The 20634-nt window shown below is 34.0% G+C and overlaps 1 protein-coding gene across 1 annotated transcript; it reads left to right on the top strand.

The window, feature by feature from the left end:
• Positions 1-4075: 4075 nt before the first annotated feature.
• Positions 4076-9593, top strand: LOC116020093 (G-box-binding factor 4-like). The gene is made up of 4 exons (XM_031260567.1): positions 4076-5052; positions 5158-5229; positions 6600-6629; positions 9136-9593. The coding sequence occupies exons 1-4, from the start codon at positions 4318-4320 to the stop codon at positions 9208-9210; spliced, it is 912 nt and encodes a 303-aa protein (XP_031116427.1). The 5' UTR covers positions 4076-4317; the 3' UTR covers positions 9211-9593.
• The last annotated feature ends 11041 nt before the right edge of the window (positions 9594-20634 follow it).

Raw genomic sequence — 20634 nt, 5'->3', positions numbered from 1 at the left:
GGACAATTTCTATCGTGCAATGATAACGGAGGCAATGTGACTGCAACTGTGCAATCGCCTTCTGATTCAGAGACGTTTTATGTTGAAAGGAACTATAACAATAGAGTTCACATCAAACTCAAAAATGGAGGTTATTTGCAGGTAAACTTCCTGTGTGTTTACCCCTGAGCTCATCAAAACACTTGAGATATAGGTGGCCAAAAATGTTTTTGTACTTTTAGGTACATTAGTACTTGCCACTGAATTACAGTATGACATTTATGTAGTATTTGATTAAAGAGAGTTTATAATTTAAGAAAGGAATAGTGTGAAAGAAATATGACCCTGTTCTTTAGGCCTCGAAAGACAACCAGCTCACAGCAGACTATCCAGGGACACCGGGTTGGGATGATAATGCTGTCACATTTCAAATGACAATTGCCTCGAATAATTATCATAGGAACATTAGCTAGTATGTGAAATAGTAATGTGATGTATTGCTTTTATTGATTCGGTACAAAGTTTGGGATAATATTATGACTTGTATTAATTAATATAGATAATTTTTGATGAACTTCTATTATTAATTATTATCAATTGTGAGATTTATTGCTTTTATTAATTTTGATATTATAAATATAAATTGTACAGGTTTTGAATGTGATTGTGATTGCTATAAATATTTGAGCAGGTTTTGGGTGTAAATAGAAAAATAAAATGAATATTTAAAAACAAAAAAATTACCCTACAACGTCGGCTAGTCTTATTAGCCGACGTTGTAGGGTAATTTTTTTGGTTTAATATTACCTACAACGTCGGCTAACTTTTAGCCGATGTTGTATGTGTACACTTACAACGTCGGCTTTTAGCCGACGTTAAAGGGTCTACTTAGCCGACGTTAAAAGCCGTCTGTGTAGTAGTGCTTCTAGGTGCGACTCATCAAACATGCTATATCTCGCGCTTAGGAAGGCTTTTTCCACTATAGTTGCTATGGGATCGAGTTTACACTTCAACAAACACTGTGCCAGAATATCGATCTTAGACAAACCGTTGTATCAACCCCTACAATTTCATCAAGCATGCTATATCTCGCGCTTAGGAAGGTTTTTTCCACTATCTTTGAGACCGACTCCATAGTTATAGTGGATGGCACAAATAATAACCTAAGATAGCAACTCTGTTGACAATATTCTTCATGCATGCAAATGTAAACTACAAAGAATGGGGACATGGTAGTTGAAACACATTGCTCGAGAATAAAATAAAGTAGTTGACTTTTTCGCAACAAATGCAGGAAACTCCCCGTCAGGCACCCTAATTCTAGAGCCTCCTCCTGCTGAGTTGATAGAGATCCTTGAAGCTGATCTTCTTGGTATCCCATCATGGTGCCAATGAGAGAACGATGTTAACTAAACCTTCGGATGTCCCCCTTCATTTTTGATCAAACATAAAAAGAAGAAAGAATTGTAGAAATAAAAATATTTTTATTTTATTTTCAAAGAAATATTATATATATATATTTTTAAAAAATAAATTTATCTAATTAACAAACAAATATTCACCCTTTTAAACTTACTTCTTTCTTTCGATTTTGTTGGTCTGATACTCTAATTCGGTTAACATGACTATACTGAAATTATATTTAATTCAATTTTTCATAATATTAAGTTTAACATCTACTATCTACTATACTAATAAGAGCCAAAGAAAGTTAGGCCTATAATGTGTAGAAAAAATGACGGTCAAATTATTAAATCAAATGGATGGTTCAGATTTATATTTTTTCTTGAGAATTCCTAATTTATCCTTAATTATATGATTATCTGTTAAATTTTTTATTAAATATTCTCTTCTCCGTTAATATTCCGTTAACTTTTAACTTACCCATTCATTTCTATAAGAAAGGTCTTAGGTTCGAACCTCATCCCAATCAAAGTTGGCATATTTTGAACATATACTACGAATATGTTAGAGTATATTATTTAAAAGTAAATACCCCACTTTATTACTCTTATTAAATTAAATAAATTAGTAGTTAGAACAAAAAAAAATACATATGCATTTCTTTAATTTATAATTCGATGTCTACAATACCTTTATTAAAAAAAATATTCATTATCAAAAAAATTAAAAAGAGATATAATTCCATTAGTTATATTGTCTATATTTTCTACAATGCAAAGATTCGTTACTTTCAAAGTTATTAATTAATTATATTCACTACATTGTTCATTATTTTCATTATTTTCTTTTTACAATATCTTGTAAGTAAATATCAAAATTATACTACAAAATAATGTTATATATTTATTTACCAAATATTATGTTAATAACATGGAAAAAATAAAAAATAAAAAACAGTTTGAAGTCAATTATATTAACTACTTATGAAGAATTTGTTGACAAAAAAGACATTCATATAACCTAATAAATTGATTTAACACTCATTATTAAAAATATCAATGTAGGGCAATAGAACATTGTGACACATTTGATGCATTGAAAAGATGCTTAGACTACAATATTGCTGGAATCAATTTTTCAAATTCGGAAAATTAAGAAATTTTAAAAATAGCTACCATTGCAACATTCATTAATTTTGTATGTAAAATACTTATTATACATTCTTTAAATATATTAGAACTAATATAAATTTACAATTCATTTCATTTTCTATAATCAATCTGCTTGGATTAAAGACAAAATAAGCATCAATCTTGAAAACAAAAATAATGAGTATATAGGATGTAGCCACTATTTAAAAATGTTTATGTATAAAATGACAAACTATTTAATTGCATGCATTGTGATGAAAAGGAAACAGTGGATACTCCAGGATTAGTATCAAATCAACAAAAAATTTTACAAAACACACACACACATGCACACACAAAATCAAGTACTACTCTCATGCATACTAATTCAAAAAATATGAACTTCAAAATAAACATGTACAAAATGGATGTACAAACTGTTAATGAAACTGAACATATTGCAACATCAGTATTCGGACTACCTGCAAAGTTATTGTTGTTACTGTCAAGTAAACAAGTTATGAAACTAGAACAAAATGTAGTACTCATCAACCTTCTACAAATATAATAAATATAAATATTTTGTTCAATACTTTCACATGAGAATGTACGACACCTATCTCACAACATATTAAACATATAGGGGGAAAAACTACCACTGCCAAGTATCAATAGGCGCTTATAAGATTAAGAGTTCATAGTACAACTAAGATCTCAGTCATATACACAAACACAACAAGACAAAATTCACAACTTCCTACATCATAATCTCATTGCATGGTGTTGCCTTCTATACTACCATAATAGCTCAATTGCATATGACACATTACCAAATACCAATAAATAATTTTTTTTTTTAAAAAAGTACTGAAGATAAAGACAATGACAATGCTACCGAAAGAGAATTAAAAAGACTTAGAGAAATTCAAACGAAAAAGTAGTATTTATTTATACTATCGTTTTTAGATTAAGTATTTAGATTAGCGTTTTTACAAAATTGTAAACATTTATTTTAGTGACAATTATAATCAATTTCTCATATATGATCTTGCATTCATAAACTTTGAATTACCGATTTAAATAAACAAATTCAACATTCAATTACATATACATAAACATCTCTTATATAATCTTGCATTGATATATTTTGAAATACTTATTTAAAAATAAACATCGGGTATTATCTAATTCGCGCAATACGCATGAAAAACTAGTTTATATTTAGAAACTACATCAAGTAAAATTAAACACGCCAAAGACCTTGTGATCTAGTGGCATTCGGTGTCTCAGTTAACACTCCCACATGGATGAATATTGTAACAGAGTCAGTAGTATTCAAAAAAAAAGTAAAATTAAATTTAAAAATAATTAATAATTACTAAAAAAAGAAGACGAAGAAATGAATAAAAAGTTGAATTGAGGAATGAAAAAATAAGACGTGTAAAATGGAATTGGTGAAGTATTATTTTTGTGATAGAATGTATGATATGTATCAAATGTATGCTGACTGCTACAGAGCTCTAGAACTCTCTCCATCCATGCTCTCCCACGTGTACGCATCCTCGAATAGTCGCATATCCTCTCTCTAACACTCTCTCTCTCTATACCTTTCTCCTTGTGTACTTCCCAACGAGCGAAGAAAAGAACAGAAGGAGAATTATACTCCAAAACCCTAGGCCCATCCTTTGCTTCCCAAACACCCACATAATCATCACTCAATCTTCACATAATTCATACGCACATACGTATAGGTATTTGTAGACAAAGGAATTTGATCGGCGTCCTAGTGATTTACCACTCGGAAATGGCGACGTCGAAGCTTATGGCTTCTTCTTCAACCTCGCAGACTTCTGATATCCGGCGGAAAGCATCGCCCTCTTCTTCGTCCACGACTTTGCCGGCCTTTTTTCACAATCAGCAATATGCATCAAAGAGCCAAGGCGATGATAGCAATCCGGATTCGAATTTGATGACTCTCGACAGATTCTTAGAGAATGTGTATGCGGATGATCAAGCGGCGGCGGGTGGCGCTCTTCTGAGTGCTGGAATTGCGCGGCGGGATGTCGCCGGAGATACTGAGCCGGTCGGCGAGTCGCCGGCCAATGCGCCTGTGGTGCGGAAGACGGTGGAAGATGTTTGGAGGGAGATTGTGGAGGGGAAAAGGCTGCAGCAGAAGGAGGCGCCGACTGTGGAGTGTAAGGAAGAGGAAATGGATGAAATGATGACCCTAGAGGATTTTCTGGTGAAGGCTGGGGCTGTTGATGAACCTGCAGTGGCGGCCGGGCATGGGGAGGTGAAGATTGAGCCAGATGGGGAGAGGTTTAGTGGGGGGAGTTTTATGTTTGATAGTCCAATCCTAGGTACTCCTCAGCATAGCATGGAGGATGTGGTTGGATTTGGGAATGTAATGGAGGCAAGTGGATCAGGGAGGGCGAAGAGGAGAGCCATTTTGGAACCCTTGGATAAAGCTGCCCTGCAAAGGCAACGGAGGATGATCAAGAATAGAGAGTCTGCAGCAAGGTCAAGAGAGCGAAAACAGGTTTTACTGCTTGCATTAACACCTGCCGTTCTTTTGTTTCTTTGTTCTTTTTATTTATTTGTTTTTAAATTCTGTGTGTGTCTGTGTATGTGTGTTTGCTTGCAGGCCTATCAAGTTGAACTAGAGTCCATGGCAGTAAAGTTAGAGGAGGAGAATGAGCAGTTATTGAGAGAACAGGTATTACATTTTGATATGTCAGTCTCATATTCTCTTCAATGTGGCATTTTGTTACTCTGATAGTTGGATTGATCTTGGATTTTGTTGCTTCAATGTGTTATCTATCAAACACAAAGTGTGGAATTTTAAGTTACTCTGCTTGCTCCATGGTATTTCTTGTAGTTGTAATTGGAGCATTATAAAGGTAAAAGGTGGGGGGTTTGGCATGAATTAGTGTTTGGGTGTATAATATCTTTAAAGTTTGGGAAAATTCATTTTTAAGGTACTGATCCAGTGATCCCCTTGTTAAACTTTGAAAAAATTGCATTTTGGTCCTTCAACTATGGTGTAATGGTTAAATAAGTACAATTTATCACTAAACAATTCCTAATGTTGGGCGAATTTCATTACTCTTATGGTAGTGGTGGCCAGTGATGGCCATCTCTTTGGCTATTTCACATAATTCACCAAACTTTGAGAATGGTTTAATGGTTTATTGACAGGTTGTAGAAATGGGACAGACTTGAGGAACACTCTTTGTGAATGAGAAATATCACCAGTCACCTTTGTGGTTGAAAACTACTTGAAAATATTATAGCTATGAAATTGATGCAGAAAAATGCATCAATTATAAAAGAAAATTTCAATTTTCTTCCTCAACTGTAGATGACTGTTATTTGCCTGTGAGTTTAGACTTTTGTCAATTAGATTTTTAATTTCATATTGTGGCCAAAGATGACCACAACAGCTTCTTCTGTTGGCCTTTTTAATTTCTCTCACTTGGCAACAATGGCTGTGATGGCCAACAGAGGTAATAGTTGTCATGGTCTCCTCCCTAGTTGTGGCTGGATAATGGCAGAAACCATTGCCATGGCGTGAGAGATGCTGGCAAGCCATCATTGGCATTTATTCTATATTTCTATTTGTTTATGGCTAATTTTTAGGTGGTTCATATTGTTGATATAATATTTGTTTTTAATCGCAAAACTGTCAAGTGTTAGTGTAGTCTTCCTTTCTTTGAGAATCTTTTGTTCGCATGTCATCTTATCACTTTTGTAGTTTTGTTGACTACTAAGCAGTTATCAGTTTACACCCAAAGCCGTTCTTTCCGTTATATTGCTTAAAATTGCCCACATCTTGCATTAATCATCAGATAGTTCTTTCTTCAAATATATCATTTCCTAGTTTCCTACTTTGAGAAAAAAATTGCCCAGCAGTCATTCTGCATGTCCTTTTGGACTCTAATTTGGATGATACAAGAAGTCTTTATCATTGAACAATACCATTTCCCCCCTTTTTCCATTGACGTGTCTTCAATTTTGGTTTGATTTTTCACATGAGTTGATTTTTTGGAATAATAACTGAGTTTCTTTTATTGCGCTTATTCTCAGGCTGAGAGGACTAAAGAACGGTTCAAACAGGTATTGCTTCAAGAATCCTGTTCTGTAGCTTTGAAATTGCATTGAAGTATTTTCTTTTGGAGAGCCTATCTTAAGTCTCTCTCTGCACATACTGCATTTTTTATTTTTTATTTTTTATTTTCTAAAGAGGGATGGGGTTGTGGAGATCAGTCTTCAGATTTTATGCATAGCATTCTGGTTTGTGTATAGGCCAAACATAAATGTTAGAAGTCTCTTAGTTGCGTGTTCAATTATGTTGAAGGCTTGAGCTTTTTCCTACCAACATCTCTAGTAAAAGTGCCAAGTACTGTTTATCAGAGCTTTGGAATGAAGAAACTGAAGTTAGAACTATCAGGACATATCTCTTTATCACCATTGAGCAATTGAGCTGTCCAGTGGGAAACTTAGGATAGCAAGTGGATCACCTAACATTATGGAAACCATGCATAGTTAACTTGTCATGCACTTTTTGAGTTTTATTATTAGATCAATCCCATGCCTCCAACATCCTCCCACTAGATTCCTTTTAGGTAGGAGGTAGGATGGAATAACTGAATTTGCTTACTATTGCCATTGCCAAGTTTTTAGTCAAGGTTTTAAGTCTCATTTTAGTAGATTACTTACTTAAGAAACTCATGGTAGTAGATCCATGTAGGTTTGTGAAAATAGTCCTTGGACCCTCCACACCCAGTTATTCCCCCCCTCTTTCATTTGTTAGTGTTTATCCTATGCACAATGTGTTTGCCTAGGAGTGATACTACTGGTTTGTAACTTAGAAACAGCTTCCCATCTCTACTTATTTATTAATAAATCCTAGGGAATTATGGGGCAAGCTAAGACTATTTATGCTCATATATTTGCGTTTCATAATTATTCTGCCAGGGTTTTCCTTATGACCATTAAATATATGAGCAATGATTTTGCAAGGGATTTCCCATTTTGTTAGTTGGGTTGGGGAATCATCTATACGAGCCTATGAATTTTTGCAGTAGTTTATTAATGAGTTAATTCCAGAAGTAGTCCTTGGACTATTGACTTTTACCAATTTATGACTTTTAATTTTACCAAAGTTGGTCCCTTAACTATTGATTTTGTACCAATTTTGGTCATTTTGTTAAATCTATGTTAAATAGGTGTTAAAATTGAGGGCAAAAATGTAAGACCAAATATTTTAACCTTTCTTCTTCACATTGTTTTCCTTCCTCCATCACAAGATTATATAGGGAACAATGCGAGTCAATATATTTATTTTTTACATTTTATATTAAATTGTTTCAAGTAATCAAATTTTTTTCTGTATTTTATTTTTGATTTTTTTTAGTTTACTGCAATGTAATATATACTCCGTAATATTATTATTATTATTATTATTTTTTTTGTAAATTCTCTAACTGGATGTGGAGTGTTATTGTATATTTTATTGTTGTATTAGGTGTTTTTTTTTTAATTATTATTTGATAGCAAAAATGGTAGAAAAGGGCACCACTAGGAGGGGAAACAAAGTGAAGAAGAAAGGTTAAAATATTTGGTTTTACATTTTTGCCCTCAATTTTAACACCTATTTAACAGAAGGAGACCAAAATTGGTACAAAAATCAATAGTTAAGGGACCATCGGACCAACTTTGGTAAAATTAAAAGTTGGGGATAAAATTTAGTAAAAATTAATAGTCGAAGGACCATTTGTAGAATTAACTCGTTTATTAATTAAGTTGATCAGATTTAATGTTTGTTAGATATTATTGTTCCTGGCAAATATTCCTTTCTTGGTCATGCTTTTGTGTGCATCTAAAAACAAGTTGTAGATCAGTCAGTATATAGGAATATATTTATGGGGGCATCCTAAAATGACAAGTTGATAACATGAAATTGATCAAAGAAATGTGTATCAGAAAAGTGTCTTCTTTTCTAGTATTAACAACAGCCTACTTTTCTCTGCCACACTTAGCATTGGCTAGGGAATCTAACCTTTCTTCAAGTAATGTGAGATTTTAAGCACATAACACACCCTTAGGTTGCTTTCCTAGCCTTCAAACATTTTCTTGAATGTCTGAACTGCATCATTCTCTTGCTCAGTGGAGGCCAATGGCAAAATAGGTGAGCCAAATGAGGGTTCTTTGTTTAAAAACTTTACCTCCATGATGGGTGTTTCCTTGTAGTTATAAGCTTGAAACTTATCAACTTGGAACTGGAATTGTTGGGCAGAGGCCGGTGAAGGGCCAAGTCGAACAATTGGTGGCTAGGGGGATTGTTGGGTGGAGGCCTGAAGGGCCAAGTCCAGCACCCTACCTCTTGGAAATGTAGTGGTATAAGGAAATAAAGCTGCGCATTTGCTACGAGCTATAGCTACAGGAATGATAGTCCTAATTTACAAGATTATGATTCTTCAAATTTATATTAGTTATCTCAGTGGAAGTTAAATCACTGAAGATATATTTGTTTTTTTGCTCCTGGTGTTCAATAAATGGGAATTGTGGAGGTGTAAGCTTAGTACCCATTTAGTGACTTGTTGATATTATGGTGGTGCAGTTAATGGAGAAAGTGATCCCAGTTACGGAGAAGCGAAGACCACCTCGAGCCCTACGACGAGTTAACTCAATGTAGTTGTAATAGGCAAATGATGCAAAGATATAATGGAGACTGACTGCATCCCTTTCTTGAGAACTTGGAGAAGGTAAAAGTATGGCTGTCTAGAAAACTTCAATCACCCAGATTTTTGGTGGGTGGCTAGTCTTCAAGGCAGCAGTAATAGTAAGTGGTGTAAAATATAGCAGCTTTTCAGAATCAGGACAGCAATAATATAAATGTCATGAATGAGATAGATGTAGTGTTTATATATATCACCTTCCCAAATTTAATGGGATATCTATTATTTACCAGATATATATACATCACTTCCCCAGAGTTATATGTGAGGGGATGAAGGTCCAGACTAACATGCTGTACTATTTTTGTTAATAGTGTAGGGTACCTTTTATTATTCACAAGTCTATTGCTGCAATACACTTATCAAGTTAACGGGAAAATATAGTTGTTTTGGAGGAAAATGACTTTTGTAAAAATTTGGGAGAAGTTATTTTTCACGGACCTTGATTTCTGACAACATTCACAGCACTCACAGAAGAGCTAAAAAAATGAAAACAGAAACCAGAGGTTTTTATTTATTTATATTTACTTTTTATTTTTGAATAAATAACATTATTTCACTCACAGAAGAGCTAAAAAAATGAAAACAGAAACCAGAGGTTTTTATTTATTTATATTTACTTTTTATTTTTGAATAAATAACATTATTTTAAATATTATTATAAATATATTTTTATATTTTTATATTCTAAATAAAACAATTAAAATGTTTAACTATATAATTTTTCTCATAAATCAAACATACAAAGTCAAATATTGAAAATGAAATTATTTTTTATAAAATGAATTGTTTTTCAGAAAATAAAGTCATTTTTTTTGTTTTGTTTCAAACACACCCTAAAATAAACTTTCGATCTGGATTTACTCACTGTACCAAATGTTTGTTTGCTTTTCGTCAGTTTGCAAACATTCGTTTGATGAAAGTTTACAATTTAATAATAATAATAATAATAATAATAATAATAATAATAATAAATGTAATGCTATGATGCTATATCTTGTAATCTCTTCACTTACCAGGAAAAAGGATGGAAAATTATATACTTCAACTGTGTTGTATATTAAATAATGACTGTTACAGGATAGAGGTATAAGAAGAGTAGGATAGTAAATCATAATCTAACTCAAATACATAGAGTCTTGTCAAGGAAGGGCCTTCGTAAAGATATCAGCAAATTGATTTTTAGTTGAAATAAAATTGATTAGAATTTCTCCAGCTGTAATTCTGTCTCTAACAAAGTGATAATCAATCTTCACATGTTTTGTACGAGCATGGAAAATTGAATTTGCACACATGTAGGTAGCACCAAGATTATCACACCACAACTTATGAACAGAGATATTAGCAATATGAAGCTCACGCAGAAGGGATATAATCCATATTACTTCAACACACATATATGCAAGAGCTTCGTGCTAAGCTTCTGTATAAGATCTAGCCACCGTTCTTTGCTTCTTGCAGACTCATGAAATAAGATTAGATCCAAGAAAGACAGCAAACCCACTAGTTACTTTCGGTCTTTAGGACAGCCAGCCCCAGTCAGAATAAGAAAATGCATGTAGCTCTCTAGACATGGATGGCCTGATACGAAGTCCATAAGAGAGATTTCCTTTAACATACCTCAGCACTCGTTTCAGTTGCTTCCAATGTGAAACAGTTGGAGCATGCATATGTTGACAAAGTTGATTCATTGCAAATGACAGATCTGAACGTGTGACAGTAAGATACTGCAGGACGCCAGGAGCCCAGCTAAACTCCTAGACTTAGTAGGATCATCATAGAGATCTGCCTGGAGAGTAACGGATTTTGAAAAAGATATAGGAGTAGACAAGGGTTTGTAGTCAGTTTTACAAGCACACTTTAAAATATTTGTCATGTAACGTTGTTGAGAAAGCAACATACCATCACCACATTTCACTGTCTCAATACCAAGAAAGAACCCACGCTCCCCAAGATCTCTAATTTTAAAGCAGTAGACAATTTTGATAACAATGTAGTCACTAGAGTCTGATCACTACCCATTACAAGAATATCATCAACGTAGACCAATATGAACATAAAATCAGAATCTATTGAGTAATGAAAAAGGGAGACATCTGTTTTGGAAGATGTAAAACCAACACATAAAAGAAAACCATGCAAGCGATTAAACCAAGCCCTGGGTGCCTGTTTTAATCCGTACAGGGACCGTTTAACAAGCAAACATGGTCAGGATATTGGGAACCAGTATAACCAAATGGCTGGCGCATATAGACAGTCTCTGATAGTTTCCATTTTAAAAAGGCATTGTGCACATCAAGTTGCCTAATGGCCCAACCAGAAGATATAGCCAAAAAAAGAAGTAACTTGATTGTAGTTGGCTTAACCACCGGATTAAAAGTGTCAAAGAAATCCTATCCATGAACCTGATTAAACCCTTTTGCCACCAACCTGGCCTTGTGCCTCTCAATAGAGCCATCAACTTTTCGTTTAGTACGAAAAACCCACTTACAGCCAATAATATTCATCTCTGGTTTTGAAGTAACTAAACACCACGTCTGATTCTGAAGAATAACATTAAATTCATGATCCATTGCATCACGCCATTCCAACTATTTAACTGTTGTATAACAAGTCGGCTCAGTGGGACAAACCTGTGCGGTCAAAACCGTAGGAGGTGCTTGAGAGCAACTTTGAGTGGCCATGGCGTGGGTCCTAGCAGTCGGCCGAACGGATTTACTGCGTGGCCTGCCTCGCAGACACTCGCAGTCTAGCAACGACCATCACGATGTCATTTGGCAACGTAGGCTGATTGGAATGGCACACCATGGGACCAGTAGCAGAATTCGAATGAAGAATTGATTCAGCCCATGGCATGGGATGTGGCGGTGGTGATGGTTCCTGTACTGCAAACTTAGCAAAAGGAAAAATATTTTCATCTAAACGAACATGCCTGCACATGTAAACCTTATTAGTCTGTAAGTCCATGCACTTGTACCCCTGGAAAGAATCTGGATAACCTAAGAAGACATTAAGGAGATGACCAAAAAGATCTCTTGTGACGATTGTAAGGATGTAAGTGGGAAAACACAAACACCCAAAGACTTAAAGAAAGGAATAAGATGGAGGGGACTTATAAAGAAGCAAATGAGGACTGGAGTTATTTAATGTAGGAGAAGGCATATGATTAATTAAATAAACAGTAGTCTTAAAAGCAACGTCCCAAAACCTAGAAGGAACAGAGGCATGAGCTAGAAGGGTCAGGCCGATTTCAACAATCTGTCAGTGTTTTCTCTTAACACGCCCATTTTGTTCATGAGTATAAGCACAAGATTGTCTATGAGAAATTCCTAATTGAACAAGAGTGTAATACAACTTTTTATACTCAACCCCTAAATCAGATTGGATAGATTTTATCTTGCGATTAAAAGACCGCTCAACCATAACACCAAACGAATCAAATACAGAATAGAGATTAGATTTTTGTTTCATAGGGTAATACCAAGTATATCGAGAATGATCATCAACAAAGATAACAAAATATCGATAACCATCAGGAGATAAAACAGGAGTTGGGCCCCAGATATCAGTATATATCAAATCTAGGACATTCGAACTAAAATAATCAACACGAGATAAAGAAAAACGTGCAAACTTGCCTAATTGACAAGCACTACACAAACTCGAATTACAATGAAAAGCACCTTTGGACCCACTAACTGAACAAAACTGTAAAATAGTACTAAGAACACGATGATGAGGATAACCCAGACGACTATGCCAAGTGGAGACGGAGGCATGTGGCGAAAGAAACGTAGAGGGAGACGAACTGGAACTTGAGACTAGTAGTGTATAGAGACCTCTAGAGCTATTGCCCCGTAGTAGGGTATCCTTGGTGTTGATATCCTTCACAACAAAAAAAGACGGATGAAACTCAAAGAACACATTATTATCTGTTCTGAATTTCTGAACAGACAAAAGAGAAGTAGATAGTGAAGGAACACGAAGAATATTGGACAATTGAAAAGACCTAGAAGGGGTACTAAAGGAAGCATCACCAACATGACTAATAGGTAAACCCATACCATCACCAACATGTAGTGTGTCACCAATGTACTCCTTAGGGGCAGATAATGCATCAATATCCGGAGTCACATGATTCGTTGCGCCAGTGTCAGGAATCCACAACTGATAATTATTTACAGTGGGATTGCTATCATGATAGGACAAATTTGCCCGAGGAGCAGAGTCAAACCGATTGTAGCACACAATAGTAGAGTGACCATTGCGGCCATAAATTTGACAAACCATTCGGCTACCACTTCCAGATCCACCATGGCTACGACCGCCGCGACATGCTTGCACATGGCCACCACGCTGGTTAGCACCACCAACACCACGCTGCCCACCTCGCTGTTGCCCTCCACGAGTGAATCGTCGACCACCCCTCTACACACTGTAGGTTGCCGGCGGTGACACACCACCACCAAAGTCATCGGCAACAATAAATTCTTGGGCACCCAAATGATCCGCAAGCTCCTGGAGCGTCATCGGAGTACCCCGAATAGCAAGAGAGGTAGTTAAAGCTCGAAAGTCCGACCGCAACCTATGAAAAACATATAGGTTTTGTTCATCTAGGGTTACCGGTCGACCGACGAGTGTTAGCTCCTCAACGATGACCTGAGCGCGACTGATGTAGTCCGCGACGGAGGAGTCTCTTTGACGAAGACTTTGGAGCTGTCCAAGAAGATTGAGAGTCCATGCTCGAGAGGACGACTCTAGGGATTGAGTGACGGCATCCCACAGCGCCTTGCTGCTGCGACGTCTGACCGCCAATGACATACCCTCATAAAAAAGAGATACATGTATAGAGAGGAGAGCTTGATCCTATCGGCGCCATGCAGCTAAAGCGGGGTTGGGCAGCGGCGGCACACTATTGCCGGCGGCAGGTAGGGTCATGGACGGACAAGGATATATGCCGTCGATAAAACCCATTAAATCATGACCAAGGAGAAAGAGAACAACCCGAGTCCTCCAGAATAAGAAGTTCTTATGAGTCAGTTTAATACTGATGAAGTGGTGTGTGGTGGATAACGAATTCCCAACCGATGAAACATATGGGATAGCAACATCTGAGACGGTCCGTTCAAATAATTAACAGATTTGTCGGCCATAGGGTCACAAAAAAAAGAAGAAGAGAGGAAATGAGCATAGGAACCTTGACTAACTAATACCAAACGTGAACTGTGTTATTGTATTGAATAATGATAGTTACAGTATACAGAGATTGAAGGGATATATATACATGATAGAGGTACAAGGACTGTAGGATAGTAAATCATAATCTAACTCAAATACATAGAGTCCTAATAGCCTCCACTTTATTTTTGACACATCAATATAGCTTTAAGTGGAAAAGAGTGAAAAACTAAGTTTAATTGCAAAATTAAGTTGTTTCCTCAAATTTTAGGAATTAAACAAAAATAAAAATAAAAAAGAAGAAGAAAGAAACACTAGTGCACAGGTTCGAGTCCCTAGTGGGGACATTGACTATTTCTGCTTCAGTAAATTGAGAAAGTATGTATGGACAGATGCTATAGTGTAACAGAGTTAATAGTACTAAAAAAATACTATTGCACGTTGCGCGCACTATTGCTGCCCAACATGAGTGTTAGGGTGGTAGCCAACTCGAGGCTGCCCGAACTTTTTTTTTTTTTTTTTTTTTTCTTTTTAACAAATTTTTTTCTTGCTTTTCCTTTCTCCACCTTGGCACCTTTAACTTGACAAAAAGCCCATATTTGGTTATTCCACTAATATTTCTTTTTATAGATATCATTGATTCTTTACGAATTTTACTGTGGAACATAAAGTAAAACGACATCATATCATTTAACACTTCAGTTTTATTTGACAATATACGTTACTGTATGAGTTCTGTTTTTAGTTTCATTTTCAAGCACACTAGTTTCATTATAGTAATGCTGAAGTATTATTTTAATTACACTTGAGGTTTATTTTACAATATATGTTATTGCATGAACTCTATTTTTTAGTTACATTTTTCACGCACACTAGTTTCATTATAGTAACGTTGAAGTATTATTTTAACTACACTTGAGGTGTTTATTTTACAATATACGTTATTGCATTAACTCTATTCTTTAGTTTCATTTTTCACGCACACTAGTTTCATTATAGCAACACTGAAGTACTATTTTAATTACACTTGAGGTTTATTTACTATATACGTTATTGCATGAACTTTATTTTTAAGTTTCATTTTCCACACACACTAGTTTTATTATAGTAGCACTGAAATATCATTTCAAGTACACTTCAGTTCATTTGACAATAATCTTAATGTATGTGTTATGTTTTTTAGTTTCATTTTCAACACACGCTAGTTTCATTATAGTAACGCTGATGTGTCATTTTAATTACACTTCATGTTCATTTGATAATATACATTATTGCATTAGCTCTATTTTTTGTTTTATTTTCCACACACTAGTTTCATTATAGCAACACTAAATTAGTATTTTAATTGTAATACAGTTTTATTTGACAATAATATAACATATCTGTAACATGATATACCGTTGATTCACAGTAGCAAAAAAATATGACATCATATTGGACCATAATATAACATATCTGTAACGTGATATACCGTTGATTCACAGTAGCAAAAAAATATGACATCATATTGGACCATGATTTATATTAACATTATGTGGACCATGATCCATCGTATAACAATGGTTAATTCTTATGCATGTACCATGAGAAACCAATAGTTATATCCTAGACCAAAGTGCATGTTGCACACATCCCTTTTTCTTTTCCTTATACTTTTTTTTAAACTTAAATTTATGTTTCTGTTTTATATATATATATATATATATATATATATATATATATATATATATATATATAGAGAGAGAGAGAGAGAGAGAGAGAGAGAGAGAGAGAGAGAGAGAGAGAGAGAGAGAGAGAGAGAGAGAGGGTTGACTTTATATGAGACAACACATTCTCGTAAGACGGTGAGATACAACGTAAGTGCACAGTCTAGTTTACGAACATATAGGTTATGAACATATAAAATAAATATTATGAATATAGTACAAGATAAGGTTATGAACATATAGAATAAATATTATGAATATAGTACAAGATAAATGTTGTTAAACATGATGCATCTGCAGTACAATGTTTATATAAATTAAGCTTTGCTTTATGAACATATAGAAGCTAAGGAATATTATGAACTTTCTATAGAGTAAATGAAAATACATATAATATACATTTAGTTTAGGGTTTATAAATATTAAGGTTTAGGCTTATAGACATATGGAATAAATATTATGAACATAGTACATGATGAATATTATTTAACTTGTTGCATATGTAGTATAATGTTTGTATAGATATTAAGTTTGTTTTTATGAACATATAGAAGGAACTAGTTTTTCACGCACATTGCGCGATTGGGAGAATGCACAATGTTTATTTTTAAATAAGTACTTTAAACTATATCAATGCAAGATTATATTGGAGTAGTTTTTCCCCGTACATGTTTCATGTGCTGTGAGATGTGTGTCTTACATTCTCATGTGAAAGTATTAAACAAAATATTTATATTTATTATATTTGTAGAAGGTTAATGAGTAGTACATTTTGTTTTAGTTTCATAACTTGTTTACTTGACAGTAATAACAATAGCTTTACCGGTAGTCTGAATACTGATGTTGCAATATGTGTAGTTTCATCAACAGTTTCTACATCCATTTCGCACATGTTTATTTTGAAGTTCATATTTTTTGAATTAGTATGAATATGTATAGTACTTGATTTTGTGTATGTGTGTGTGTCTTCTTTTTTTTTTTTTTGTAATTTTTTTTTTGTTGATTTGATACTAATCTTGGAGTACCCACTGCTGCCTTTTCATCACAATGCATCCAGTTAAATAGTTTGTCACTTTGTGCATAAACATTTTTAAACAATGGCTACATCCTATATATACCAATTATTTTTATTGTCAAGATCGATATTGATTTTGTCTTTAATTCAAACAAGTTGATTGTAGAAAATGAAATGAATTGTAAATTTATATTAGCTCTAATATTTTTAAAGAATGCACAATAAGTATTTTACATACAAGATTAATGAATGTTGCAACGGTAGCTATTTTTCAAATTTCTTCATTTTCTGAATTTGAAAGAGTGATTTCAACAATGTTGTAGTCTCAGCATCTTTTCAATGCATCAAGTATGTCACAATGTTATATTTCCCTACATCGACATTTTTAATAATGAGTTTTAAATCAATTTATTAGGTTATTTGAATGTCTTCTTTGCCAACAAGTCCTCCATAAGTGGTTAATATGATTGGCTTTAAACTGTTTTTTTTAAAATTCTTTTCCATGTTATTAAAATAATGCTTGGTAAATAAAATATATAACTAATGAAATTATATCTCTTTTTAAATTTTTTGATAATGAATATTTTTTTTGAATAAAGACATGGTAGACATCGAATTATAAATTAAAGAAATGCATATGTATTATTATTTTTTTGTTGTAACTACTAATTTATTTAATTTAATAAAATAATAGAGTGCGTTACTTACTTTTGAATAATATACTCTAAAATATTCGTAGTATATGTTCAACAGTACAATTATGCCAACTTTGAGTGGGACGAGGTTCGAACCTAAGACCTTATTTATAGAAATTAATAGGTAAGTTAAAAGTTAATGGAATATTAACGAAAAAGATAAATATTTAATGGATAATCATATTTTTTTTTGAGTATTACTGACTCTGTTACAATGTAGTATCTGTTCATAGCTACTTTCTCAATCTACTGAAGCACAAAGAGTCATATAATTATGGATAAATTAGGAAATCTCAAGTAAAAATATAAATCTAAACAATATGAATCATCCATTTGATTTAATAATTTGACCGTCATTTTTTCTACCCATTATAGGCTTAACTTTCTTTGACTCTTATTAGTATAGATAGAAGATATGTTGAAAGTAAACTACTATAAAGTGAATGGAAATACATATGATGTACATTTAATTTAGTGTTTATGTATATTAAGGTTTAAATTTATGGACATACAGCACAAATATTACGAACATAATACAAGATAATATTATTAAATAGTGAAAAATGCATTTTAATCCCTCAATTGTTCCTTACTATCCATATCCATTTGAGTCCCTAACTTTTTACTATTGTAATATTCTTGCCTAAGAGTTAATACCACTTGAGGTCCCCCGAGTATAGTGACTTTGCCACCTATGGTCCTAAACTTTAAAACTGACCATCTATGGTCCTCCAAGTTTTAAAAAGTGACCAAATGTAGTCCTACCGTTATTTTCCTCCGTCTGCACCGTGAAAAGGAAGGGCAAATATGTATTTTTATATTTTTCTTTAATTTATAAATGAGATATATATAACCTTTAATCTCAGAATAAGCATCTTTTTTTTTTTCTAGCTCATCTTCTCCAAGTTCAACTTCTTTTGCTACTTCGCAACCGACCACTCCGCCGAAACACGGAAATAGACAATGAGTATGAGTCTTGTCTGCCAGAACCCACTTCACCTTCTTGTACCCCAGCTTCCAAATCAATGGCTGAGGCCTTTTCCAGATCCACTTTTTTGCTGAAGAAATGGTCCAGCCAACATTTGGTCACTTGCTGAAGAAATGAATTACAGAGTATATTAATTGGCTTTAAATGACATATTTGCCCTTCATTTTCACGGTGCAGACGAAGGAAAATAACGGTAGGACTACATTTGGTCACTTTTTAAAACTCAAGGGACCATAGATAGTCAGTTTTAAAGTTTAGGACCATAGGTGGCAAAGTCACTATACTCGGAGGACCTTAGGTGGTATTAACTCTCTTGCCTAATTCTTCAAAAAAGTTGTAGTTTTAACTCCTAAAGTAACATTACTATTAAACTCTATTAAAATGGTAGTTCGTGCATGGGTATTTTAGTACTTTTTAATGTTGCTTCTTTAACTATAATCTTCTTTAGTCTTGATATTTCATTTGTAAAATAATAAAAATTGACTTTAATGAGTGATCAACAAAAGGTAAATAATCCAATTTCATTTTCTCAATCTGTTTCTTTGTATTTTCTGAATTTGTTTGTATGTATTTTAATTCATTTTTCTTTGTTTTGTGGCATATCTTTTGTAGGGATTATCCAATGTCATTCAAGATCTATTCCATGGAACTAAACATAGAAACTGTGCTAGGCATGTGCATGTCAATTGGAGTAAGAACCACCGAGGGAAGGTACTAAAGACTCATTTCTGGCAGATTGCAAAGACTCCAAATGAAGCACAACTTGTTGAAAATTTAAAGGCTTTAGAGAAGATAGATGTTGCTGCCCGCGTTGATCTTGACAAATATCCTATGCAATTTTGGTGCAAGGCTTACTTCAAGGAAGATGTGAAGTGTGACATGGTAGATAACAACTTGAGTGAGACATTCAACAAAACTTTGTTGAATGCAAGGTCAAAGTTCATAATTCCAATGCTTGAGGATATACGGGTGGCAACAATGAAGAGGGTTGCAAAGAAAAAAGCATGAGCTCAAAATTGGAAAGGGAATTATGGGTCATTGGTCATGAAGAAACTGAATGAAAGCATACTTGGGAGTGCAGGTTGGGAAATGGCATTCAATGGAGTTGAGGAGTATGAGATTAAAAAGGACAAATTTCAATTCAAGGTAAATTTACAATTGATGGCCTGTTCTTGTAGGCTTTGACAGTTGACTGGTACCCCATGTCGTCATGGAATTTGTGCAATATTTCACAAAGGACATCAGCCTGAAGAATGCATACGTGAATGCTATAATAAGGAACTATACTTGAAGGCATATGAGCATGTAATCCAGCCATTGAATGGGGAAATCTTTTGGCCAAAGACTAAAGGTGATGAAATACTAACTCTTGTTCCAAGGAAGATGACTGGTAGGCCAAAGAAGAAAAGAAAGCTTGAAGAAAATGAAAAAAAAAAAAAACAAGCAAAAAGTGAGTGAAGATGTTAGAAAGTTGTCTAGAAAATGAAGAATTATGACATGTCAACTATGCAAGGGAAAGGGACATAACAAATGATTTTGTCCTACATTGTCAAGCCAACAAGCAGAATCTGTCAGTTCTTCTGCTATTAGAGGAAGAGGAAGACCATCGACTATTGTGCGGGAGAGGGAGAGGAAGAGAGGAAGTGGAAGAGGGACAGACTTGTCTTAGGAAAGCTTTGTTGGAATGTCAGGTAAATAAATTGAACACAATGCATATTTAAATAATTCATGTAAATGGCTGTTAGCAGTTTATGATTAATTGACTATGCTTTCTTTTTTTTTTTTTTTTTTTTTTTTTT

Source organism: Ipomoea triloba, chromosome 5 (assembly GCF_003576645.1).
Source record: "Ipomoea triloba cultivar NCNSP0323 chromosome 5, ASM357664v1".
Taxonomy (NCBI): domain Eukaryota; kingdom Viridiplantae; phylum Streptophyta; class Magnoliopsida; order Solanales; family Convolvulaceae; genus Ipomoea; species Ipomoea triloba.
Note: the sequence above shows the minus strand (reverse complement) of the source record. Positions and strands in the feature narration are given on the sequence as shown.